The 26,836-nt window shown below is 41.7% G+C and overlaps 1 protein-coding gene across 9 annotated transcripts; it reads left to right on the top strand.

Annotated features, from left to right (window-relative positions):
• Positions 1-85: 85 nt before the first annotated feature.
• On the top strand, positions 86-13,848 carry tbc1d30 (TBC1 domain family, member 30). Of its 9 annotated transcripts, none has more exons than XR_014125865.1 (15): positions 86-1,110; positions 1,575-1,739; positions 5,990-6,051; positions 6,200-6,265; positions 7,390-7,515; positions 8,087-8,272; positions 8,361-8,529; positions 8,889-9,057; positions 9,251-9,356; positions 9,615-9,721; positions 10,207-10,349; positions 10,817-11,023; positions 11,598-11,663; positions 12,058-13,180; positions 13,274-13,848. XR_014125865.1 is itself a non-coding variant. In XM_081722854.1 (15 exons), exons 1-14 carry the CDS (start codon positions 438-440, stop codon positions 12,957-12,959), a joined length of 3,147 nt encoding a protein of 1,048 aa, XP_081578980.1. In that variant the 5' UTR covers positions 86-437; the 3' UTR covers positions 12,960-12,992; positions 13,274-13,848. The 9 variants fall into 9 exon arrangements, 8 of the variants coding, with proteins under 8 accessions (XP_081578980.1, XP_081578981.1, XP_081578979.1 ...); XM_081722854.1 differs by having other exon boundaries at positions 12,058-12,992; XM_081722855.1 differs by having other exon boundaries at positions 10,210-10,349; positions 12,058-13,848.
• Positions 13,849-26,836: the final 12,988 nt, after the last annotated feature.

The raw sequence follows: 26,836 nt of genomic DNA, 5'->3' as shown, positions 1-26,836 counted from the left end.
TCATCTGACGGCTACTTTGCATGTAATTCATTTATAGCCTAGCTTTTAGGGTTTTTTAAAACGTCTTTATCTCTTAATAAAACATATAGCTAATCAAAGTAACGTAGCTAACCAAATTACGATAAATTAAATTGATTTGCATTCTGTAAGAAGGCTGTATTTAGGAGTACCGTTAACTGTACTTGACGATTGATTTATTTTAATACCGGTTTATGTTAACTGGGTTTGAATAAAAATACATAGAGCGCATAAACCTATGGCGCTGATTTCACCTGTGCGAATTACTACCCAACACCTGTTGCTGTGGAACTCCTAAAAAAGTTTGGAAATGGGCTGTACTATTCACTCCTGCAGGGGCGCGCAATCAACACTCGGACGCTTGCAGGAAGGAAAGGAGAGCCTGGGAAGGCACAGTTCAACCCAGCTTAAGGAATGGAATGCACCCGGAACTTCAGTTCCTTGTTTCTTTAAAAAAATATATTGTCGTTACATACGTGCTCGCAAATGATTATGCTCGAGCTGGCAATGCAAAACGCGTAAAACAGTTTTCTGGACATTTCGCAAAAATGTCTAGTGTGGAGGTTAGTGAGCTCGACCTGAAAGAAGTTGACATATGCGACGGTGACATCTGTTCTGAGGAGGAGAGCGGAGTTTTCGTGAACTCAGGTGCGTCCTTCATTGAGGGTTTCTCGGCACTCCACAAATGGGTTTCTAAAAACAATGCAATTACTGCCACTGTGCCAGACGTAGGCCTACAGTGCGCGTATGGGGCACCAACACTAAACACCGTATCATCCAAGTGCTCTCAGAGGTCTAATGGAGCAGCCAACGCTGCTGGCGTGGAGCCGGGCTCGCGCGGACGTAGCGAACGGTCGGACGACGACGAAACGAGAGCTACGTGTCGCGCATCGATTGTGGACCGTCTTCTAGTGGAACTTTATGATACCTATGCAAGTACCAACCGCGTAAGTGCGGATAGCCTGGATAGTTCCACCGAAACGTCCAGCTCAGACGCGTTTCTTGGGAGGAGTAATACCGTGTCAAATTTCCTACAAGAGCTTCAAGAGAAGCACACCAGGAGACATCAGATGAAGTACCTCGCGCAAAAAGGTCAGCGCCCTTTTAGCGTTTTCTCAGAGAAGAAAGTCATGCTTATATAATGCATCATAACACACATTAATAATGGCCGTTAAAGAAAGTCAAGTTCTCCCTTTTGAAAGGTGTTTTAAAACATTTTAAAGCTAGGTTCACTGTGGATCACTACTTTTACGAATGGATATACTTACAAAAAATAAAAACAGGTGCCTCGCAAGATTTGGAATGAACAGATACTGGACATTGTAATTTTACCTTTTACTACAGTGACTTTAATTTTTTTTACATAGTTTGCATAGATGCATTTTTGACTTGACTATTCATTTGTTTGTTTCAGACAGCTAAAATTGATATTGACCTATAACGCAAGCTACTTTGTTTAGGCATCATTTAAATTGCCTTGATCTATGCCCAACGCTGTTACTTGAGAGAGTGCAAACCAGGTATCAGATCAGGTTTTGCGTGATATTCCTCTTCAGATCCAGAGGAACTGAAGTGGATTATTCAGGAAGTGAAGTACCGGATTGGGATTCAGTCTGCTAAACTGGTACGGCAGGTGAAGAGGAAGGACCGACTCCATCACAAACAGCAAAAGAAATGTGACATAGTCACTGCCTGCCTGCAAGCTGTCTCCCAAAAAAGAAGTAATCCTTAATCATTTTTCTTATTTCATCCATTTCCTGTGCTCAAGAGATTGACTGGGATGCATGATTTTATGCTGTTCGTGTCTAAAGTGTGAAGTGTGTATGTCTTCTTTTAAGCATGTTGTAGAGTGTTTTTATTTTTTGCATGTTGGTTTGCTTTGGAAAAAAAGACGGTGGTAGATTTGGGGCTCCTGAGCTTAAAGTACATATCAAACTAATTTCCTGCAGACAAAATATCTCTGGTGACGTTTGTCAAAATTAATTTGCCAGCTGATTGCCAGTTTGTTTTTCTCTTGGCTTTAAAACTAAATGACTGTCATGGCTGAATAACTATAATGAGGATGTTGCCTGCTGTCAGTTTGTCTCACATTTGATTGAGAATAGATAAATGTAGAAAAAAAAAGACGTGTTCAAGAGTCAGTGGGAAATTACTTAAAGGAAGGCATTTTTAACACCAAAAAGTAGCAAACAATTTATGAAATTACTATTTTTAGATTTTATGTCAAATGCAGTTCACATGAGAGAAACAAATTGCTTTGTAGACCTCAAATTAACTATTTTATGCTTCATAGAGTGGGTGCCCTATATGGAGGCTGCCATGTTTAAAATAGATTTAATACAGAATCTCTGAAACATCCAGGCCACTAGGTGTGACTATAATGGTGGTTTCATAATGTGAAGAATTATTATTGGAAAAATTACTTGCTTAATTACTTATTGTTCCTTTAATGTAGGTGGAAACTATCACCGCTTTACAAATACTTAATGTGTCTGTCATTTCTCATATTGGGACACAAAAATCAGAGTTCCAGGTACATGAAGCAGAAATCTGTTTAATTGCTTTCTTCTCCATTTTATCCACATGCAGCACAACCACTAATAAGCAGGTACAGTATGTTTGAAAAATGTCGAGCTCTGTATGATTTTTGTTCTGTTTGTATTCTCATCACTGAATGGATGGCAGCCTACAGATGGCAGCATCATTGATTGGGTTGCATAATGTGCAGCTTTCTTTGTGAAATAATCATTTGTTGAAGTTTCATACCATGACAGTATAGTTTAGTGGTTTCATGCTATGAAATGTGATGAGCCCAGATCACTGTTCTTTTCCGTATTTTGACATGAAATGCACAGAATTTGAATATACAAGAGATTATTTAAAAGAAGAAATTTTCTTAAAATTATTTTTGTCTGTGACACTTTTGTAAACCACAGAGTCTGATTTTCCCCTATAGGTAAGCTATGTATTGTCAGGATTTTGCAGCTGTGCTATCTTGAGGTACAGTGGTGGTGTACCTCAGTGGTGGTGATGAACATGCATTTTCTATGTCTGCAGTTCGTTTTTGTTTTTTTTTGTTTTTTCTTTTCTCTATGAGATGCAGTATGGCTAGTTGCAATAAAAGGGTGGGGGTGTAACATGATAGCACGATAGCTGTATTTTGTATTTTATCTGTAATCACGTTTTTAGGCATGATGCAAAATGATTGCATCAACCAGCCTACTTAATTTACAAACCGAGTTTGTTTGTATGGCTTAGCCTAATGTTTACTTAAATTGAAATTCTTCATAACTTTGGACCCCTATTTGTATCTAAGTCCACTATTATTAAGCAAACGTTTAATCAAAGCTAAGCTTAGTTACGTGTGCCACTACAGTCTCATGCTTTGGGTTACTCATCAAATGCCCACGGTATTTGCATGTGTGTACACCCGTTTTTATTGGTCTCTTTCGCGTCGCTCCCTCCCGTTGCATCTGTGGGCCTTTCTGCACCGCCTGCTCCCACGTGCTCCTTGTGTGACGCGTATGTGGGTGTGCAACATGGTTCATCACCGCGGAATGCGCGCTGCAGATGCACCTTTTCTCCTCGCATCACGCAAGCTCCTTTAGAAAGCGGAAGCCCTATTTTAATTTAAATTCGAATCAATTTACGATACATTCTAACCTTTTACATTCTGATGTATCTGATAATTGATGGAGGATAAATTACGCGTTGAATATATGAGCAAACGGTGCAGCGGACGGATTTTATTACCGGAGACATCACCGTGAGATGTATTGATTAGATCGCCATTTTTCCTTACGTAGAGGACGTTTAGATTTTTTTAAATAGCTTATCATAGCAATATGTATATGTCTACAAATATAAACATTTCAGACATTTTTTAAATGCGCAACAAGAATCAAAAGAGGTTGGAGAAAGGAGAGTGCAAAGGTTTTAAGGTGGATAAAGAACGTACATCATTTTTTGCGAGTATTGATTTATTCCTCTCCAAATGAAGAAGGACAAGTTGGGCTCCTCTAAAAGGTCTAAGATTTGTTTAAAACGCCAGAGTGCTGGAGGAGTCGGTAATATCATCAGTAATGTCCTCAAGAAACGCAATGGTATCTCCCGCAGAGCCCCTCGCTTGTTGTGTACTCTGGAACCAGGTGACCTTTGTTCTGGACAAATCTGGAACTATATACTTTTAAATTACATTTTCACTTACATTTGTCTGTTACTTTAATGTCAATGTTAAGTCAAGTAAACTATTTCTGAAATGGTAAGATGTCCTATAGACTGGGGTATTCCCAGTAGTTTTTTCTGCCTTAAATCAGATACGTTTAGATGTATTACATAGCCTGATATGGTTTCACGTTACCATTTTATGTTTATTACACCCACCTCTGCTGCATGCATGCATGCATGTATGTATGTATGTATGTATGTATATTTGTAGTGTTTTCCTTTCTTAAATGCTTCTCGTTTAAGGTTTTCTAAGGGTGGAAAGTAGGAGGTTCCAGAGGTAATAATCGTGACAGTTGATCCTTTGTAACTAGGGCTGAGAGTAGGCTTAGTGTAAATGCAGAAATGTCTGTTGTACTCTGGTGTGTTACCCGTAACCTATAGCTGGATGCTATGACGGACACTGGTTTCTCTTCGTAATTTGAGAGTATCTGGGACAAATAAATTAGAATATGTTTAGCAGATGTGGCTTAGTGTTTGTTCTTCCTGTTCCACTGATTGTTAGCCTGCCGTTTTGTGAAGAGGCGCAATGGCTGCTGGTAGGTTTAGGTTTAATAGAATTGATTAAAGTAAGTTTCTTTCCTTTTGCGTTCTGTGTATTAAGGTTTCTCATTTATGCCAGTTTGACTAAATATACAACAGATTATTAGTATTTAATGCTCAAAATATTGCAGTCGTTTCTTAACGAAAGGCGGAAGTGGATAATCAGCACCACAGCGCTCCGGACAGCGACAGCGAGATCCTCTATAGGTTTATTTCAAATACTACGGCTTCGGTCGCTAAAAATGATGTTTACAACTGCAGTTACAAAACTGTGTTTGTTTGTTTAAAAAAAAAAAAGATTTGTGCATCTGCAGTTCGGTTATGCCTTCGTCTGGTAGCAGTGACATTACACATGGACGAGGATACTAAAACGTCGAGCAACTTGGTTTCCGTCTTCGAAAAGAAAGTTTATGGTGAAAATGAGGCAACTTGTCACTTCATGCAATGATGAGGTTTCCTTCCCGTCCTTCTCGATTTAGCTTTAAATTCCATTGCAAAAGGACGTCCGGTCCTAAACGCAAACTGTAGTGTAAGGTATAGGGAGTATGTGAGAACGACTTACAATCGCGCCTGAATACACGCAGGCAAGCATGAAGCGTTAACTGCATTCGCACAGTTAACGCAAGTACAAGTATAAAACAAAATAATGGAAACGAAGGTAATGTTTGGATTTGTAGTCTGTAAAGGATCACTTCCACATAATCTCTAGGCCATCTTGGCAGTATACAGTAGAACAATTTAACAATCGATTTTTGACGTTTTTATTCTATTAATAGTTCTGGGCTGTCCCACAACTATGCTTAGATTGTATGTAAATGTAGGTTACAGGGGACGGCGTTCTTGTCATTTTTAAGGCATATTCTTAACTTCTCACAGTTGTTATTCACTCCTGAGACAGCTTTTCTTGTCTTAAATATGTAATTAAATATAGTCTACAGCACATCTCATGACACATTCAGTTGCTTATTCATTTCTGTAATGGACTTCTTATTAGCTTTTTGTAGCTTTATAAACACAGCTATTTTAGTGAAACATACATGCATCATCATAAATTGAAAGTGTGGATGTATATTACTTTTGAATTGCAATTTAGCCACTTGTAAAGCATACCACTTACTTCCATTAGATATTTTCCCGCATTTTGTCCACTCCCTTTGAATACACCTTTACAGTATGGCCACTGTTTTTTCCCTTTCTTTTGTAGGTGTGGATACTAGGTTGAAATTCACTCTAGAACCATCACTGGGCAAAAATGGATTTCAACAGGTAAGCATTTGTCTGCTATGACTCGGGCTGTATTTGTTATCCCTGCTCCTACATTTCTTTTTAAGACATAGTACACATGGAGTCAAAGGTTTGTTTTTGTATTGTCTTGTGCTTTGGGATGGAGCATTCACTAATGTGTATCCTGTAGTGGTATGATGCCTTAAAGGCAGTGGCCAGACTCCCGACAGGCATCCCCAAAGAGTGGAGAAGGAAGGTATGTCAACAACCACATACTCTAATTTTGCCCCCCCTCTTCCTCAAGGGGGGGGGGGTCATGAGAGTTTGTACAGTTGGCTGATTCCATGTTGTTTCATCACTGGTTCTTGTAGAAAAGGGCTAACAAATGCTCTAGAGTTGATTCTAGATGTGGCATTTGCATCTGGAATCTGCTGCTGTTGCCCCTCACCGTGAAGACCAAAAGCCTGCACTTTAGTGAGAAACAGTCCAGGATGTAGACATAGATATGTCAAACACTGCCATGTTGAAAAGCAGGACTCAGCATGAGGGTTTACCATGAAGTGCAAACAACTGATAAGCCTCGAGAATAGAAAACAATAATGACCTAAAGTATACAGCCACACTTGGCATGGGTGTGTGGTTGCCAGTGGAACTGACTCATATGCCTTTATTGATGTGGCTCTTCTTGTACAGCTGTATAATGAATCCTGAAATTAATGGAGATATCTCGGATTCAACCAAATTTCCCAAAAATCAATGGACTACAAATTTTCCTTTGCAAAAGAACAATGACTGAATAGATACTACTAAAATGGGTATGGAGTTTTTCAGGGCCAAACAGAGGAATGCTCCTAACTGAGAAAGTCAGTCACCCCAGGTGAACCTCATTCATCAAGGATTTTCTGTAGCAAAAACATCACTGGATGAGAAAGACCCCAAAATGAGTGAAAACTGAAAATATCTGCAATGCAGATCTGGCAGAGCTTCTCTGGAGAAGATGACCATCTTCTACTAATGTTTATGGATTATAGGCTTCAGGCAGTCATGAACAGCAAAGGATTTACAAGCAGCAAACCTGGTCATTTTATTAAAACTTTATGTTGATCTTTAAGATATAGGTCTTTGTGTAAAAAGGTTGTGATTCCTGTGTTTCACCCAGTATAGCTGTAAATATCCTCTAAAATGAAGTTGACTTTCTACACTTTCATTCCAAATCCAATGTTTTTTAGTAGAAAGCCAAAACAATTACATTTGTTTTACTGTCCACTTGCCTCTGCGTATTAGACGGTGTTGTGTGTATGTGTATAGTAACATGCTATACTGCTTCAGTATGATGTGGGTAAATATTATTTCTAAATAGTTTGGTTTGTTCTGCGTTAGGTGTGGTTGACACTAGCTGATCAGTACCTCCATAGCATCTCCATAGACTGGGAGAAAACCATGAGATTTACTTTCAATGACCGCAGCAATCCAGATGATGACTCTCTTGGGATCCAAATTGTTAAGGTATTTCTCATGTTTTCTTGCCCTGCTTATAAACTATAAAGGCACTTCTCTAGCTCTTGGTTTAAACATGAATCATTTGTCAAGTCATACTTTTCTGCCCAGCAGCCCAAGCAGTCAGAATGGGCTGACATGGCATTACATGTAAATATTAGATTGTGAGTTGGACACACAATGCTGAAAGCAGAGAGCTGGTGTCTTGCTGTCTGAGACATTTGATGGTGTAAAGTGGAATCAGTATGATTAGACGTCTGGTGCAGCAGGATGTTTGCTGTGGGCAGTGTGGCATCTTAAAACGCGTAATGGAACAGGCAGCGCATGGGCTCTCCTCCCACTGCTGTAGGCAAATGATTCATCTCCAGCTTACGGTTCATAGGAGGGCAAAGTCCGTTCTCCTCTCAAACACACTCACTCCCTGGAGCTGCATCCTCCCCCCCCACTGCTAAATTTCCCTTTTACATTGTTACTTCCGAAGCCCGTGCACCTTTTGTGTTGTCTCAGCCTTCCGCCTAGGCACAAAAACAATCCTGCTGTGCATGGCGCTAACGATCGCTATTGCTGTTGTCTCCTACAGGACCTGCACAGGACAGGCTGCAGTTCCTACTGTGGCCAGGAGGCAGAGCAGGACCGCGTGGTGCTAAAGCGGGTACTGCTAGCCTACGCGCGCTGGAACAAGGCCGTGGGTTACTGCCAGGGATTCAATGTGCTGGCCGCCCTTATCCTAGAGGTCACAGAGGGCAACGAGGGGGACGCTTTAAAGGTCAGTGACTCCATCCGGTTGCCTCCATCCCTCGGACTCGTTCTTCCCTTTGACCTGATTGGAATGTTGTTTGTTGCGCCCTCTACAGGTGATGATTTATCTGATCGATAAGGTGCTCCCCGACAGCTACTTTGCCAACAACCTGCGGGCTCTGTCCGTGGACATGGCCGCCTTCAGGGACCTGCTGAGGCTGAAACTTCCAGAACTCTCTCAGCACCTCCACCACCTACAGAAAGTAGCCAATCGGGCGGGTGGAGGTGAGTGGCTACCCCGCCATGCTCTTACCACTGATTGTAGCCCCTTATGGGTAACTAATGCTCTCTCTCTCCACTTTTCTCAGTATGTTGGAACAAAATTGTAGAGTAAAGTAAAAAATTGACAATCTTGGTAAAATAATGGTGTCCCATTTCTTTTACCACCTTATGATATTTGTGCAAATACATTAAAGTATTCGGTGAAGCCAGTTTAGCCAAGCTTTACTAATTTCACATATATAAAAAAGAAATGCTTCAGCCCACAAAGAACGCACATTCCGTTGGGGTTTATCTACCAAAATCTCCATGTCTGTCTGCTGTAGCTCTCCGTATCGTTTACAGTCATGCTGGTGTTGTTCCAGGCAGCTACGAGCCTCCGCTCACCAACGTTTTCACCATGCAGTGGTTCCTCACCATGTTCGCCACCTGCCTTCCTCACCATACTGTGCTGAAGATCTGGGATTCTGTCTTCTTCGAGGGTTCCGAAGTGCTGCTGCGGGTGGCGCTGGCCATCTGGGCCAAACTGGGAGAGTGAGTTAGCCAGCAGCTGCTTTTAAAAACCTGGTTATGTTCACAGCACGGTACACATCAAATCTATATGCCAGTGATTGGACACTCCCTTTCTTCTGCAGTACTAATAGAATATATGCATTACAGCTGAGCTGTTGTGAGAGATAGATTTTATATATATATATATAATGCAAAATGTTGTTTTCCCTCCTAGGAGGATTGAGGAGTGCCAAACTGCAGATGAGTTCTACAGCACTATGGGCTGCCTGACTCAGGAGATGCTGGAGCACAACCTGATTGACTCCAACGAGCTGATGCAGGTGAGGGACAAACAGCCTGACTGTGATGCATGGAAGACAGGGCAAGTGCATTAGATTGTAGTACATCCAAGATGCGCTGTTTATGGGAAGGAAGGACATGGTGGTGTCAAAGCTCTGCCACGGATAAAATTGCGCGCTCCATGGAAAGTGAATGCAATAGAGTAATGGTAGTTTTGCATTAAATGCATATCATAAAAATATAGGTTTGCTTTAATACTGATATCTGATCTGTGTGTGCGTGTGTGCGTGCTCTAACAGACTGTCTACTCCATGGCTGTCTTCCCGTTGCCCCAGCTGACTGAGCTGAGGGAGAAGTACACCTACAACATCACACCCTTCCCAGCTCCTGTCAAGGCTAATGGCAGGTGTGGAAGAATGAGAAAGCATGCTAACATTACACCACTTTACTCACCAGCATTGTAGCCTTATCACAGAGCAGGAAGTTGGCAGTAGAGCTGACTGTTTTGTTGTGTGTGTGTGTGTGTGTGTGAGAGAGAAGGTCATAGGGATGATAAGGAATAGAGTTGGTTGGAAGCAGTTAAATTATCCAGCTGCTACCGGTTATCGTAGGTTCTACAGATACAAGGGAAATCATGAAGACATGAAGTACTACTTGATGTCAGAGGACAGTTAGTTCTGTAGAACACACTCATTTTCAACAAATGTGATCACTGTCTTTGTTCTAGATGAACAGAGTGATTTTTATACTAATAATAAGAATTGTATTCTTACAGTAAGCATTTTTAATAAAATGGCCACCAATAAACAGTCGATGTCCATCATTCCCCGATGATATCACTGTGATGATTTTGATCCCTTCCTCTGTAAACTTTGGAACTTTTCCTGATAGTAGCCAGGGCCTGTATGGATGGGAGAGTGATGATGACGGTGATATGGATGATGAGGACTCTGTCATCACTGCTCTGGGATGCCTGGGACCATTGGGGGGCCTTCTGGCTCCTGAGATCCAGAGATACCAAAAGCACTTAAAAGGTAAAACTGCAAACCTATTGATGCTCTCTCTCCAATGTTTTGCTGAAAGCAGGCGTGGACGTGTAATTCTTGGTGTATTCTAGCAGCCTACTGCATTAAGTGCCCCTCCCCTTTCCTGTTCTCTAATCCACTTCCTGCAGAACAGGAGACGGAGGGATACGTTTATCAAACAAAAGCGATAATTACCATGACACTGCATTTTTTTGAGGTGCAAGCAGGGAGAACATGGCATCTGAGTCCTGGTGATCTGAGGAAGTCTCCAAAGACTGTGGGTCTTTGTGCAGACTGTGGGTCTTTGTGCAGGCTTGTGTGTGCATGTGTTTCTTTTTGTCCGGGCTGTCAGTGGAGACCATATTTTTACCCCGTCAGTACTGCTGCCTGAAATGTTTCCAGTGCTTAATGTGTCTCCCTTTATCCGGTGCCACTGACACTGCCCCTTTTGCCTCGTCCACCCCCCCGCCCTCCAGAGCAGCGAGGTGAACCCCCCTCCCCCTCCAGCAACATGGCAGAGCTGAGCCCCGGGGCAGTGGGCGCCGGCCGCGCCGAGCACCAGGCTGCCATCAACAGCATGATGCTGGAGCGCATGAGCACGGACATCAGGGCGCTCACCAAGCAGTACTCGCGCATCAAGAGACGCCAGCAGCAGCAGGCCGGCCTGCTCTACATCCGCACAGGTCAGGAGGTGCTGCGCTGCGGGACCTCAGCCCTGCGCTCTCTCGCTTGGCATACGTGAGGCCTTAGTCAGCATTCATAGTGCCCTTGTAATACCCTCATATTACCGTCTGGTAAGCAGGATCAGGGTTTTGTCAAGTATGTTACGCATATGAGGAATTTTTGGCTTGGTGAATGCTTATGTAATATGTAAAAATTAATTAATTAAATAAATCAATGCACATTTTATTTATTTATATATATATATGTGTGTGTGTGTGTGTGTGTGTGTGTGTGTGTGTGTGTGTGTGTGTGTATTAGCGATGGAATTTAAAACAATGCTCAATACATTTTTTTTGGGCCTCAGTTTAAACTTTTGAAGGAATCTGTCACAACTACCTTTAACCTTTTAACCAGAGTGTTTCTCTTAAGGTTAGATATGACCAGAAATTGGGCTGCATAAGACAGACCCATTTACCAGTGTTTCAGGTTTTAGCAAGACTGAACACTTTCTGCCCACCTCAGTAAAAGGGTTGACTCTGTTTGGGATCCCTGCTTTAGGCTCATGTTTTGTCACCTGTTCGCGTGTCTCCTCAGAAATGCCAGTGGAAGCTGAGCCTGTTAGCCCTCATCAGGCCAGTAAAGAGACAAGCCATGGAACTGGTACTGACCACTTAGGGTTTGGGTGTCGGGCCTCCTGTAGTAATTCACTAATCATGATTTTGCTGGGCTTTGGGTTGATGGATGTTCTTTAGGTGAAGGCAGTCTTCTCTCTTGATCTCGCTGCATCAGTGCTTCATGCTGTGGCTGTTTCTGGTCTTTTTATTTTGGGGAGAGAATTTATTTTAAGAAGAGAAGTCACTAAAGATTGTATTTTGAAATTCCTTTTTTCTGTAAATCATGGTCGGCCATGTGCCTCTCTGTGCAAATGATCTGACTTTTGTTGATTTAAGGCATTGCGACGGCAATGGATTGTATGTCTTGAGTTAGTAAAACTGCTATGCCGCTCCTCATCATCAGTGTATATTTCGATTTCTTATTATTATTTTTTTTCTAGACAAATGTCCAGCCACCAGTGTCCTCACATCCCAGGTCCATTCTTCTCCTGTGGTCAACCACCTTCTACTAGGGAGAAAGCCTCAACCTGCCCAGCGTGCCTCCAGAAATGGTATTCTCTATGGGCCCAGAGGACACGCTGGCCCCCTGCCTCAATCCCAGTCCACCCCCAGCCTGGAACAGGGTGCTCGGGCCAGGCTCCAGTCCCCCTGGCGTGCCCACGTCCGCGCCCATCGCAGGAATCTGGCCCGGGCACGGGCCCAGCTGGGCTTTGATGATTCGCTGTCACCGGAGGACGACGACAGCTCGGAACCCAAACTGCCGTTAGCTGGGGATGAAAAGACTCAGGAGGATGTGAAGGAGCAGCACGTGGAACAGGAGGAAGGTGAGCGGGAGAAGACGGACGAGTCTGCGCAGGTGATTGTGGAAGTGAGAGACTCGGACTTCCCCCTGCAGGACAGTGGTTGTGAGGAAGAGGGCGAAATAAAGGAGACGGAAGAGCGTCTGTCTACGCTAGAGCTGGAGTCGTCCGAGCAAGCCCCTTCTTCTGCCTCATCTGAGCCGGGGTCGACCTCGCCAATCCCACAGTCGGAGCCACAGCCATCACCGCCGGCCCTGATGGTGCCCTGCTGCACCCACCGCACTGACTCCTCCAGCTCCGAGAGCAGGGCCGGCTCTTTGGGGCGGAGTCCTGTTGTGGACTCCGCCCTGGAGCTGGCCCCCAAAGCGCAGCAAATCTTCTCACCCTTCCCCTGCATGAAGGCACCCCGCAAGTCCTTGGCAGCCAGGAACCTGGGCCTCTATGGCCCCACGTCCAGGACCCCGACCGTGCACTTTCCACACATGAGCAAAACTGTGAACCGCCTGGGAGCTGGCACTTCTGCAGCCACCAGGAGGCGATGACGAGTGGCGTTGACATTTTGTGAACTTTCGTGGGTATGCACTTACTCTTTGTCAGAACTTGGGCACATTCTAATGGAAACTCTTTCAGGTGTTACAGGCATAAGTTACAAGAGTGTACATCACAGATGCCATTGGGTTGTAGTCGTACACTGGTGATATAAAATACACGCGTGTGTATATATAAATGACTGCATTTCCTGGCTGGTAAAGTTTACCTTTAGGTGTGTTGAGAAATTATATATATAATTTTTTCTTTATTATTATTATTTTTTTTGAATTTATACTAAATTCTTTCCTGCATCTTTTCTCTCTAGTATTATTCATCATTGCAGGAGAATGAGAGAGAGGAGTGCTTTAAATGTTTTTGCTGCATCTTAAAGCCATTGGATCTTACCATAAACACACTGGATGCATGTGTCCCAGAGCAAAGAGGTTTGTCTGACTCCACATACATCTTGTTTTGACTGGTAAACGCCTCAATTATGAACGGAAGACTGAAGACACAAGTATGAGTTGCCCAAAGAGTATTACTGATACCCAATTCGCTTGACTTTTTTTTTGTGTAAATTTCATGGATTTGCCAAAGAGGCCCCGTCACGTTTGTTTGCCTTTTTGCTGTTGTTTGCTTTTGCTTTTTCATTATGTCTCATTCCTATTTACTGGTTCAGTTATTACCTTTAAACCTCTGCCCTTCATTTAAATTCTTTAGGTTTAAACCTTTCAAGCTCACTGATTGGTTTTGAATCAGAGAAATGTAATGCATAAATATTCTAAAAATGTACCATGGAATATTTCCTTTCTCTGTTCGTTTTGGTTCTTTTGGAGAATTAGATCACATCTTCACAGTCAATAAAAATCAAGCATGAATAAGAAGACTTGAGAGTTCTTTTCCACCACAGTATTTTATATATATATATATATATATATATATATAACACTTCCTACAGTGATTATAGCAAAGTGTCTTCCTGCTTAGAAATAACCCACACCTTGCTGTTTATCTTATGATAAAAGTTGTGTAATTGTTCCTACAACAGACTGCTCATCTTTTGTACTGTCCATCATTGCATTATGATTTGCTGAAATGTGCAACACGGACTTAATTTCCTTGGAGAAAGGATGTCTCCATGACAGCAGATCTGTCGTCACATGTCCACTGCACAACAAATGGGGGCAAGGAACATTTCAGTCAATTCAACCGGTTTGAGAGTTGCTTGACTTTGATGTATTGCCTTCTTTAGTGTCACTGTAGAGCCATGAGGCTCTGGCAAAACATTCTGATCTTTGAGCTGTTTTCAAGATTGAATTCATCGATCATTTGTCTTTACATGTCTTTTCAGAAGAAAGAGGCCAGTGACCTTTTGTAAACTAATGCCAATTCAAAGCTTAGACTGCCTCTAGGAAGACTGCAAAGTGTGAGGGTATGAGCCATTGTAGGTGTGAATAGAAGAGGTCCGGATCCACATGGGTGCATGCACAGCTCTCAGAAGCGTTACTTCATTCAGTACACCATTAGAGGGCGCTGCTGTTATAAGAGGGTTTTCTCTCACAGGGTCTTAATCTGTTAGAGGTCTGAGTAATCCATATAATCAGATCGTTCCTGTTGATACACAAGTTAGAATTGCACTTTATCACAGTAAATTTACCCATGAAAACAAACCATTTTTACAGGTCCTCATGAGGTGTTACAATATTTATAATAAAAAATGCCTATTCTCTGTTTGATAGTTTTAATATTTTAGCATTTTTAGGGATTATAGATGGTGTTTTTTCCCCAAAGTTTATAGGACAACACCAAGTCATTTTACTAATGCAATCACTTCTATATGGAAAGTAAGTGTAAAGGAGAACTGGAGTGAACACATTTTTAGGCTCTGGCTTTTATAGAACATCCCCACATTTAACGTTTGACATCTGTGGCAGTGTTTAAAAACCACTGCAACTTCTCCACTTCCTGTATTCTGGCATTCCAGGTGTTCCAGGAAGGAGGTGGAGTCACCAGTTGTAGCCCAAGTTTAAGTCAGAAAAGGTCTAGACCACAAAAGAGCCACGAAAGAAAGAAAAAAAAAATCATTTAAAATGAGTGATTTTCTGATGACTCCATTTCTGATGCATATTCTCAGCTGTGGTTGATGACATATAGTAGGTTGAGTCAAGTGTATATGAGTTCAAAGTTTTGGAGAGATACAGCTTGGGAGTTCTGTCCAATGACTGCAAAGACCCTTGGATGGGAAAAAACCCAATTTGCTGTTCAAGCACTCCCTTATCTTCACTATGAATGCTCCTCTCTTTCCTCTGTTTTTGTGGTGTTATCCTTTATGGAGAAAGCAGTGACACTGCCAGATCTCCCAGGGTAGGATGACACAGGCAGGGAGTGAAAGTGGCTCGTCTCAAGAGTTCACAACGGAGGGATGAATGCTAAATTATGATTTACAACCATAAACAAGGGCTGGAGAAAGGAGAGACAACAAGCTGACAAAAATACTGGCGTCATCTTGATGATTGCCACCATAAAGTTTGGTCTGAGTAAAGGAGTCCTCATAGCCCTAGCTAGGCTGGATCTCCAGCTCTGGCTCTGATCTCTCTCCCAGAGCTCCAAAATAAACAGTGAGTGTCATTTCTGCTGGATTTATATGCATCACTGTGTGCTTGTGAGAAAATGTTGGGCCCAGATTTCCCAGAAGAACAGGGGAGAGGCAGACGGTGCTTCTGGGACTGGCTCAGGGCTAAGCTCGGCTTGTGTGTGCTCCATGTCTGCTTTCTCTGGAGAGCCATTTATCTTTTGCAGCAGAGGGCAAGGCTGGATGTCACCTATGCACGACCAGCATGGGGACCTTGTACAGCCATTAGAATAGATATTCTACAAAGCTTCTAGGGCTTATTCAGGCTGATGACAGGAGCTTCACAAGTATTTGATGTGTGCATCATTTAAAAATGCACAAATAGAGCTAAAAGTCATGTTTAGAATACAACAGAATATTTAGTATGATGTTCAAATGGGGAACAAAAACACTTCACAGAAAATTAAAACTTTGCAAGTCTAAAGAAATTTTTCTTAAAAAAAAATCCTAACTAACTTTTAAAATAACTTTAAGCAGCTAAAAATAAGTGTTAATGAATGATCAGTAAATGGAATCCATATGATCTTGATCCACAGAAAGAGACTCTGGGATTGCTGACCCAGCCTCCAGATTGAATCTGAGAGTCTTCTTTTCTTGTGAACTGGACATACTGTGTTATGTAGAGATATAGTATAAAACATATAATATCTGCTCTGTTTGTTGAGCTTTCAGCTGCTGAAAGTAGCTGTTTCTGGTTCTGATTAACTACAGGACTGCAATAATCATGATAATCCTTCATATGTGTAATTCATTCTGCCAAGGTCAGTAAAAGAAAGCAGTGAACATTGGCTATTCATGCATACATGGAAACACACGCATGCGTACATGCACACACAGACACACACACACAGACACAGAGCCTGTCCTGTCCCATCATAACCTTGACATAATCTGACACTGTAATCCATGTGTTCATGACAGGGCATGATTAAACCTCATCAGTATTTCCTGGATTACATGTGGAGGAAGTGGTGTGTGTGTGTGTGTGTGTGTGTGTGTGTGTGTGTGTGTGTGTGTGTGTGTTTGTGTGATGGGGGGGTGGTGGTTCTCACACACATTTGCGAATGTGGACATGCATGTGTCTTTCTTCTGTATGGTAGAAGGAAGTGTAGGAGAGGAAATATGTCAAACAATTAATGTTGGCATGCTTTAGTGATGAGAGTTTTAAGTTACCCAATATGACAGTTGGTTTTATATTCTTACCCTGTTCACTCACTCTCCCTCTCTTATTCATCATTGCCTTATTCTCTGTTTCTACATGTTGGGTTTTACCAAGTGATATATTTCCACATGCAGAGAGAGTACTGAAAGTACTCATAATAACAACTATAATCATAATCAAACTATAATCAAAAAGGTGTACTTACATAACTAATGCAGGGACAAGAACTGAAGCAGATGATCAAAAATACATTATGTGTCACATGGCTTATACTTTGTTAAGGATATATTTTCAATAAGAAAACATCTATTTACAATAAAGGCTATGTTCAATTATAAGTAGAACTTCAATGACATAAAAATACCAGTTATCAAGCAACTACAGAAAGACTTACTGCTTAATATTGTCTTCAGGAAGACTGCTGTATAAAGTTGTCCATAATGTCATACAGGTAACAATAGTCTATACATAGACTAGATGACACAACTATTTCTGCCAGAAGCATCACTCTGCTTTAGACAATTTAATTCTTGAAATCACAACATGCTAGAAATATGTCAAGTGAATGGTGAATATGAAGAAAAGCTAAACAATTGTACTTTCTCTACTTTGCCTAGCATATGTTTAGTCTCTCTGTCTGACATAGTGCCAATATATGACAAATTGCAAGTCAGGGCAGGATCATAGTTCCTCTAAAAGCAATGCATGTATGCAGAGAGTGCCATGTGCTCCATGCTTAAACTCAATGGGAAAGAATTTGTGCGCTCTTCCCAGCCGAGGGACTTTTTTATAGGACAGTTGGCTCTTCGATTCCCATTTTGCTTGAATGGACTTGGATGGAGCACATTCTTGTGAGTGAGTCCAGCAAATCCCAGTTATCGTGGAGCCTCTGAGAGCAGCAAGAAAGCTGCTTAAGCATGTTCCCACATAAGTGCAGTGGATCACGTGGGTATAGGTAATTTCCCACAAATGCCAAAAATACTGAGCAATGAGCTTTAAAATGGCATTCACCCATGGTGACTGAATCCATATATGCTTTTCCATTATGGGCTACAGCACCCACATTAGCACTGTGCACCCAGTTATCATGCAGTATATGGCATTGTCTTGGAAACTTTTAAAAATATACATAAAGCAGTAAAATATACATAGCTAGAACCAAACTAAAACATGATGACAAAAGGTGACACCACAGTAAGAATGCAGACAAAATCAATGTGGCAAAAGCCAGTTAGAGCTAATTCTGACCTCAAGCTACCAAAACACCTGAGTCAGGCAATCAGAGTCAGGCAATCAGAACAAACCCATGCACTGGATCAAGGGCTGGGCTGGCTAGAACTATGACCACCCTCCACCCCTCCATTCTTAGTGTCCGCAGTACAGAGTGCCTCTGGATGAAGACAGCTTTCTGAAGGGACACATGAGGGACGCAGCAGGCAGTCAGGGGGAAAGAGGATTCTACTGCCGGAGTGTTCTGGCACTCAGAGCAGAATGCTTTGTACTGAAAGAAGGTAGAAAATAAAGGTGATTTCCTCAAGGAAGGTCTTTTATATTTATTTGTGCTTGGATAAACTATAAAATTATGAGCTGCGAACTATGAAACCATGAGGATATGTCAGGTTACTAAACATTCCACTGTCTGATAATCTATAGTAAAATTTATGCAAGCATTACCAAAAACTAAAAAAAAATGTATGTGAATGGTGTGCTTGATCTGTATATACAAAATAGAAATGAATCATAACTGCATCATGCACTGGATGGTAACATAACATGTTAACATATGTTAAAAGATAAGTACAACCAGATGTTCATAATTACGTAGGTTTTTTTCCAGGGTCAGATGGTGTGGCAACAGCAGGTTGGGATAAGAACTCTGACCCATGGAAGGATGGAAGCGAGGTGGTTTACTAGTTTAACTCGTTCCAAATGTGCTGTTCTTCTACATCTGCCACATTCTGATCTTATGCTGATAACTGTGCATTCTTCTTCAGTGTCACAGCATTTTCACTTTCATTCTGAACCAAACTTCCCTGCAAAGACAGTGGAGACTTCTGGGTAATAAATGATTGCGTTAACTTATTTTCCTGCACATACTAACATCAAACAGGGTAATACCTTTAGACAATCAAGGCTTTCTTTTGAGAAACAGTATATTACAGCATTATCGGGTGCCTTCCTTTCCAAATCCACAATCAGACCCATGTTCATTCCCTCACTTTGTACCTCACTGTGTCCACCTATAGATGTCCTCAGAGGAGGCTGAAGTGGCCAGATACCTGCTGGCAGCTTCCTCTATGGAAAACATCAGGAAGAAATTCATTACATCCAGTACTAAATGAGGAAACATATCTCTCTCTCTCTCTCTCTCTCTCTCTCTCTCTCTCTCTCTCTCTCTCTCTCTCTCTCTCACACACACACACACACACACACACACACACACACACACACACACACACACACACACACACTCACAGTATCTCTACCCATACGGGAAAACAATACAGCCTCTTCTTCAGGTAGGTACACATCACTGACCATTACCAGAACTTTAATGGCTGGGAATCTCTAAGAATCCAATGCAAATAATGTAAGTAATACTACTGGGGTTACAGCTTAGCTCACTGAGGCTCCTGAAGGGTGAGGGGCAGAGGGGGTCACTGAAGTGTATGAAAGGGACAAAAGGGGTGTGGGGGGGCAGTGGATGAGGGGGTGAGGTAGGGGGTGGCACACTGGGACTCCCATAAACACCTTAACAAGTCTGGACATGGCTTGAATTATGCCTTCAAGTTGCTGGAGTGAATCAAATTAGTTTGATTGTATAACATATCATGCATAATATTTATAGAAGTCCAAATGGCTGAAAACAGGGTCCACATGCAACAAATCTAACAATTGCTCCAAGTCAGTATCAATTATACCTTCAATAAACATTAATGTACAACTCCAGCAACTCTAGTCTCACACACCGGCCATTACACTGATCGAGCATGGGAACCATGCCAAAAGTGCTTCATTATCCAATCACGAGAGAGCAAAAAACAGTGAAAGATGGGATAGAAGCCATTTGCTCTGATGCAATACTTCCACGCAAAGCAAACTAATGCAGTAGATACTTATATAATATTACTAGCCTTTGGGCTGGATTAGAGGGCTACAGAAGCCTGGGCAAGGATTTGTACAGCTGGGGTCTGAAAGACCTCACTATAGGTCAGACTCAAGGCTCACTGGAGGCTTATCTACTATACGGTATATCCAACTTGATCCTGAAATCATTACAGAGCAGAAAACATGACTCACCATGTCTAGTGAAAAATCATAACTCACATTCTATAAATATTGAAATACAGAGCATAAAGTAAGTTTCTTAAACAATTGTATTACTTATGCGGTGGACATATGTCTTATATGACTTCTGTTGTTCTAAGTGTTCACTGGAGAAGTCAATGTATTATGTTCTTCTCTCCAGCTTTGTACAAGGGGCAAGAGAACAGTAACTCACTAAAACCTGACAGTGGAAATTAAGCACTTGCATGCATTAGGACCAACAGTACATTACAGAATTCATATGAAATTAATCTCATTCCTGACTCTCATTTAGTTTAATATAAACTAAATCTCTATATGAACTAAATCACATGTAAACTAAATCAGTCACACAACTATAACAATCTCTGTATAAAATAAAGATCTTGTGTATGTGTTTGGAATTTAGACCATAAAGCCCATGCCTCCATGCCTTTAAAAAGCAAGAGTGCCATTTCCCAGAGTTCCAGTAACTGTAACTACGTTAAGTCTGGGTCATGGCTTAGAGAAGCCACTGTGAGGAGAGTGAGACTAGCTGCCAATGTAGCTAAAACACGTGTGAACTGTAATTGGCTTCATTAATTACTTAGAATCAACATCAAATCTTTTAAACATGATCCTAGAAAACCTTTGCCACACCACTGCTGGTGTTTGCTTTTCATGGTTGGTGCCAGCTGTGATAAGATCTTAAGATAGAAACATGCACACTCCCAAAACCCAAATACCCTAGCCCAACTTTGGACTAACTGTTAACCTGTACATTCAAGCCTAATATCAATATTTAAAGACTACACTTGGCAGTTACTTCACTATGAGAGTGCAACTTTATCTACTGGCACAGAGAACATGCCCACAACTGCCACACATCAAATATTAAAGTGGTCTCATTCAAACAAACAACAAAAAAGAGCAAAAATATATTTCTCTTTAAAACATCTTCAATAAGAATGTAATGTAAATATAATGCTAGTTACTTGAAATCTTTGGCAAACCCCAAACAATACATTTCCAGGAGTGAATATTCACCATATGAATTGGCCATCAGCATCTTAAAATTACTGTCAAAGCTTAAATCAACAAAAAAGATTCACTGTCTTTTAATGCACTGGGGCCTTTTAGAGGTAGTTTTGGCAGGAAATAAGGAAACACTGAAACAGTTTCAGCTTCTTACATGCCACGTCACCTACTATAAACCATGGTGAGGCAAATAAAATCGAAAGCTGGCATAACAACAGATGTATTCTCATCAAGTAATGAAAAAACTTGTACAAGAGGAAGTGATTTGTTTATGTTCATTTAATGTTTATTGGTTTAAACATTTAAACTGTTTATTAATCATTCTTGTTAATCATTTTTCTCAGGCTTCTGCAGACATTCATGTCTTGCAGAGCTGTATTTGCTGGTTAAAATAAAGAGGAATGAAAATCAGTCAAATATTGCTAATAGCCACAAACAATTCAGAGAAGTCTGGCAGAGTAATACAGCGAATGAAAAATGTGTGAACCTACCTTCTGCCTTTAATGGTCACACTTTGCAGAACTATAGCTGCATGTCATTACAACATGTTAAGTTCCAATAATACCAATCATAGCCCAATTTCCATTTCATTCTCTTGGCAATTCAACATTTCCTTTCCTTTGGACAATAGTCCAAATTATACTAACAACTTATAACGATTTTTGTTTTGTGGTACTTTTGAGAAACCAAACATAAGCCTTTTTTGTTGGAGTGGTCAATGTTGTGTGGAGTTCTTATGTGAGCAGGTAAGTAGAAGGAAATGGGCACCATTTGAGTACCTATAGCACCCTCTCAGTACATCCTGTGTTCCCTTGAAATAAGAAGATGTACACCGAACATTAATATAATACAAAATTATACACAACACAAATTTCTAGACATCAGAAGTCAAAAAAGGCAAGCATGGGTATCCAGTCCCTTATCTAAATGCCCTGGGAGCCAGCCAGACCCTGTTGACATTTCTAATCAGAAGGAAACAACATGGTGACCTCTTGTGCTCGTTAAATGCAGGGTAGGAAAGCTGATGACGACAGTTTCCTGCCATGTTGTCTGAATGACCCTCAAGTAGCGATCCTATCAGACTCAGAACACAGCAGCTTCTCCTGAGCCTGGCCTGCCTCACTGATCCTACTGTCAGCTGTGGTGCTCAAGGACTTCTGACCAGTGTTATCTCACATGCAGGATTATCTGCCACTTGTGAGCAGTGACCGTAAATGGAAAGGAAAACAGCTGTATCAACTGGTAAGATCTGTGTGACTAATAACATGGCAATCCAGGTCTTGAAAAACAAAACCACATTAAAAAATGATGATGATATATATGATGATGAAATCTGATGAAGCTCAGGTCATCCAAGCAGGTCAAAAGGCATTGCCTGGAGTAAGACAGGGGGTGCCTACTTAACATTCCAGACTCCCTTTGGAGTCCAGCACATGGTTTGCATGGGTGAAAACCGATGCAGTCAGACTGCACTGTGCTACTGCTACAGAGGTCTGAAGCTGTTCCCTTCATAGCCTGAACACATGAGACACCCATGAGAATTATTTTTAGAAGTTGTTTAGTCAGCTGCGTGAGGTGTATGGGTTTGCCAGGGCACCAGAACCTTGGCATACAACCCAGCAGCAAATTTTCAACAAGTGGCTGCAGGTCATAAAGCAGGCACAGATTCTTTCAGGTTTTTTATACTAAAATATGCAGCATCATTGTATTTTAACCGCACTACAAAATTCATTATGTATTGCCCATGCTGATGCCATCACGATCGGTCTTCTGGGATGCTGTTCAGAAACAGGTCTGCATTTTCAAGTCAGGTTTCCCACCTGCTGCACCCAGAAATGATCACTCTTCTCTTAAAGCCAAAACATGTTAGCTTTCCATTTATCATGGCTATAGTTCCTGACCTGAGTGCTAAGACACTTGCCACCTCAGGGTCAGCACTGCTGTATTGGCTTACTTCAACAGAATGATGTCCGGCTGTGAAGCTGAAAAGAGAATGGGTGAGCAGGCACAGGGACTGAAATACATTTTGCATGTTACATGGGTGACATGCCCTATTGCTTTCAAGATCTGCGGTCAATCACCACTTTGTCCCAATTAAGGGGGTTTGACTTAGATAACATACGGACCCCACAGTGCTGTGAAGCAAAAAGAGAACATGGAACGAAATCCATATGCTTGCTCTTGCCAAATGCTGGTGCAACTCTATGAATAATAAGCCCCAACTTTGATCTAGGGTGAAACCTGAAGCTTTGAAAAAGGATACTATTTTGCAGTTTGTGTAGCTCCAGGAAAGATCTGACCCCAGAGCATGTTGGAAGATATCCTTGATCCTGGACTCACACACACACATACACACACAAACACACACACACACACACACCCTTGTGAGGGGTCAGGTGCACCGACACTGTCTGAGGGTCTTGGACACTGTGAATATTTTCTTATTAAGCACTGCTAGTGCTACATCTGAATGTGCTGTGTGTGTAATGGTGTATATGTGTGCTTTTTGCCTGATACCACCAAATGAAAGTATCAAAACAAGTGGTCATAAGGTTATGACTTAGTCATAACATATTTTCAATTATTGGAAGGTTGATTATCATAAACCCAAAGGATATAATTTTGTGTGTGTGTGTGTTTATGTGTAAAGAGAGTTTGCCTTCATGAACTGATATCTTCATTGAGAATGACTGCTCTTAAAACTATTGCTAGCTCGAGGTGAAAACATGCTGGCAGCTGCAGCATGGTTTTATTTGTTTTCACCTCGGCCTAGTGATTAGAAAGTGGATGTTGGCTCAGGGTTACAGAGGCTCCTGTAATGGATTTGTTCTAAAGTCCCTCTGCACATGCAGCCAGGACATATATACTTCTCATTCTCTACACCTAGCCAACTGCACATAACCTTATTGCTATTATAATCTATTGACTTCTGCTCCCCTTTTTACTATACAACACACACACACACACACACCCAGATATACACTGTACAAACTACACATACTCACAAAGTGATTTTTAATGCATTTATGCATTTTCAACCTATAACATTCCATCAGCCTACATTCAAATGGGGCAGAATAAATTCAGAATGGGAATCAGCAGGGACTTGCTTTTTATGGAAAACCTACTAAACAATATTCCTACCATTCTTACCCATATTATGTTATGGAAATATGAAGCCTGCTACAGAAGCACATATACAGTGGAAATAATAAATCTGTCAATTAAAAAAAAGTCAATTACCTGCAAAATGCGGATGCTTCACTCACACATTCAAATGAGTCATACAGTGCATATGTAAAGTTTTCAGACTCATCTTAAAATGGATACAACAAAATGAATTCAAATGATTTTTTTCTCCACAATATTCCACAAAGACAAATAAAAAATGATCTCTCTTTGTCCTAGGCACAGGAGTCCACATGTGAATAAATTGTTGGAGATACTTCAAAAAGGGACACAGCTGTGTATATAAGATCTCACAGTTTATGGAATATGTCAGAGTGAAAACCAGGTTTTTAGGTTGAGAAAATTGTCAGTAAACTTGCAAGACAGTACTGTGCCAAGACACAGCTGTGGGAAAAGATACAAGAAAGTTTCTGCAGCATGGAAAGTGCCCAGGTGCAGGGTAGCCTCCAACGTTCCCAAATGAAAGTTTGGACACATGCAGATGCTTCAGTCATCTTAGATCTTCCTGCCCTGCCAAACTGAGTAATCAAGAATGAAGGGCCTTGGTCAGACATGTAACCAAGAACCCAGATGTCACTATGAGTCAGATTTAGAGTTCCCTTTTGAAGATAGGATAACCTTATAGAAGGAAAACCAACCTTGAAGTTTGACAAAAAGGCACCTGAACAATTATTAGACCACGAGAAGCAAGATCTTCTGGTCTGATGAAATAAAGATGAACTATTTGGCAGAAATTCCCAGCAGCATGTACAGAGGAAGTCAGCACGTACAGTCAAACATGCTGGAGGAACCGTCATGCTGTGGGGATGTTTTTCTGTGACCGAGACTGGTAGATATGTCAGGATGGACAGAAATAAAGATGCAGAAAAATATAGAGCAGCCCTGAGTGAAAATGTTTTCCAGAGTGCCCAAGCTCTTAGGTGACAATTGACAACTTCAACAAGAATATGACTTGAAGTATACCACCTAGATAACATAGGAGTTTTTAAACAAAAACCTCTGAACTTCATGGAATGGCCCAGCCAGAATCCAGACCTGAACCCACAGAGCAGCTCTGGAGAGACCAGAGAAAATGCCTGTACACCAACACTTCCCATCCAACCTGGCTGAGGTTGAATGAAACTTGAATGAAGGAGTTTCCAACAGAAAGGTGTGCCAAGCTAATAGGATCATTTCCAAGAAGACTTGAGGCTGCAATTTAACTAAGTACTTATGTAAATAGAATATTTCAGGGTTTTTTTAAGTCTTTTTTTCAGTTATTTTTAATAATCCTACAATACATTGCAAAAATATTGTGCTTTCTAATTGAGAAGTTCTGTGTGTACATTTTTGAAAAAAAAAAAAAAGATCCATTTTTAGATGTGTCTGAAGCAGACCAAAAAATTCAAAACTTGAAAGGTCTTAAAACTCGGTATGCATGGTATATGTGATTGGAGTTGGCTCTGTAAGTTAAAAAAGGGAGATATTTACAAAAAAAAAAACAGACTTTAATCTAAATTCTGCGCAGTCTAACAAACCAAGGTAAAATTTCCCACTGGTCTCTAAATGGTGCGTTATCTCTGGCTGGTGTTGTAGCAGTATTGCTTAACAGCTCCCATATGGTATTTGGCCCTTATCTCACTGGGCAATCTAACCCAGTGGAGAGAGCACTCCACTCAGCTCCCGCCAGTGCCCGGCCAGGTAAGCTGAACCCCAGGCCTTGAGTTACGCTGTGCTCCCTTGCTTGCTTTCCAGGTCAGTGCTTTGGGCTGTCTGACTCCCCAGGAGCACAAGAGGGTCCCTGTGTGTGTTGGCGGGTGCATCCCGGCCCCTCTGCGGCCTGGAGCCTGCAGCTGTGGATGCCACACTCAAGCTAGTCTAAATACATGCACGTTCAAGGTAAAGAGAGAGAGTGGAAGCCTGAAGCGTGAACTCCACAGCAGGAACTCAGTATGATAGGTGATAGAGCAATTCAGGGTGAATTCTGAAATCGAAGTTCAGACTGAACAAACGTTGTGGGGGAAGAGAAACAGAGGGTGCAGGAATGAGCTCAAGATGGCTTAATTGGAGGTGGGTGGCTGGGTGGGTGGGGGGCTTCAGGACCACCACAGCTCAACTGTGTGAGAATGGGGTGAATAGTTGTGGGTGAAGGGAGGCCCGTGTCACCACTGCTGGCATTTCACCCAAACACAGAGCTGCATGTCGATACTGTGTAAACATGGATAGCATGTTTCAGCACATATTCAGTACAAATAAACACAGGCCACCCAACCAGACTATTATTTTAAGATGGTTTTCACTGTCTGGTTTGCAGTGTTAAAAAGAGTTACACGTGTGACGTGTTTATTTGCCAGTTATATGCTTGTTTATGTGTGTAGGCACAATGTGTATTTATGTGTGTGTGTGTGTTTATGCAAGCGACAAGGCAAAGAAAAAGAGTGAAAAGCTGTTCGGTGACCCATGTAAACGGGTCGAAACCTGATCTGGCCAGCAAAGACAGCAAACACCAACCCCCGCCCCTCCCGTGCCCCCACCCCTTCACCTTTTTGGTTTCTCCCTTTCTCCTGCTGTTTCTTTCTTTCTGCTGCTCTGATGCTTGCTGC

The sequence above is a fragment of the Electrophorus electricus genome, chromosome 11, assembly GCF_041902795.1.
Source record: "Electrophorus electricus isolate QZ-2024a chromosome 11, ASM4190279v1, whole genome shotgun sequence".
Classification (NCBI taxonomy): domain Eukaryota; kingdom Metazoa; phylum Chordata; class Actinopteri; order Gymnotiformes; family Gymnotidae; genus Electrophorus; species Electrophorus electricus.
The sequence above is the reverse complement of the archived record's forward strand: the minus strand, read 5'-3'. Positions and strand labels throughout refer to the sequence as shown.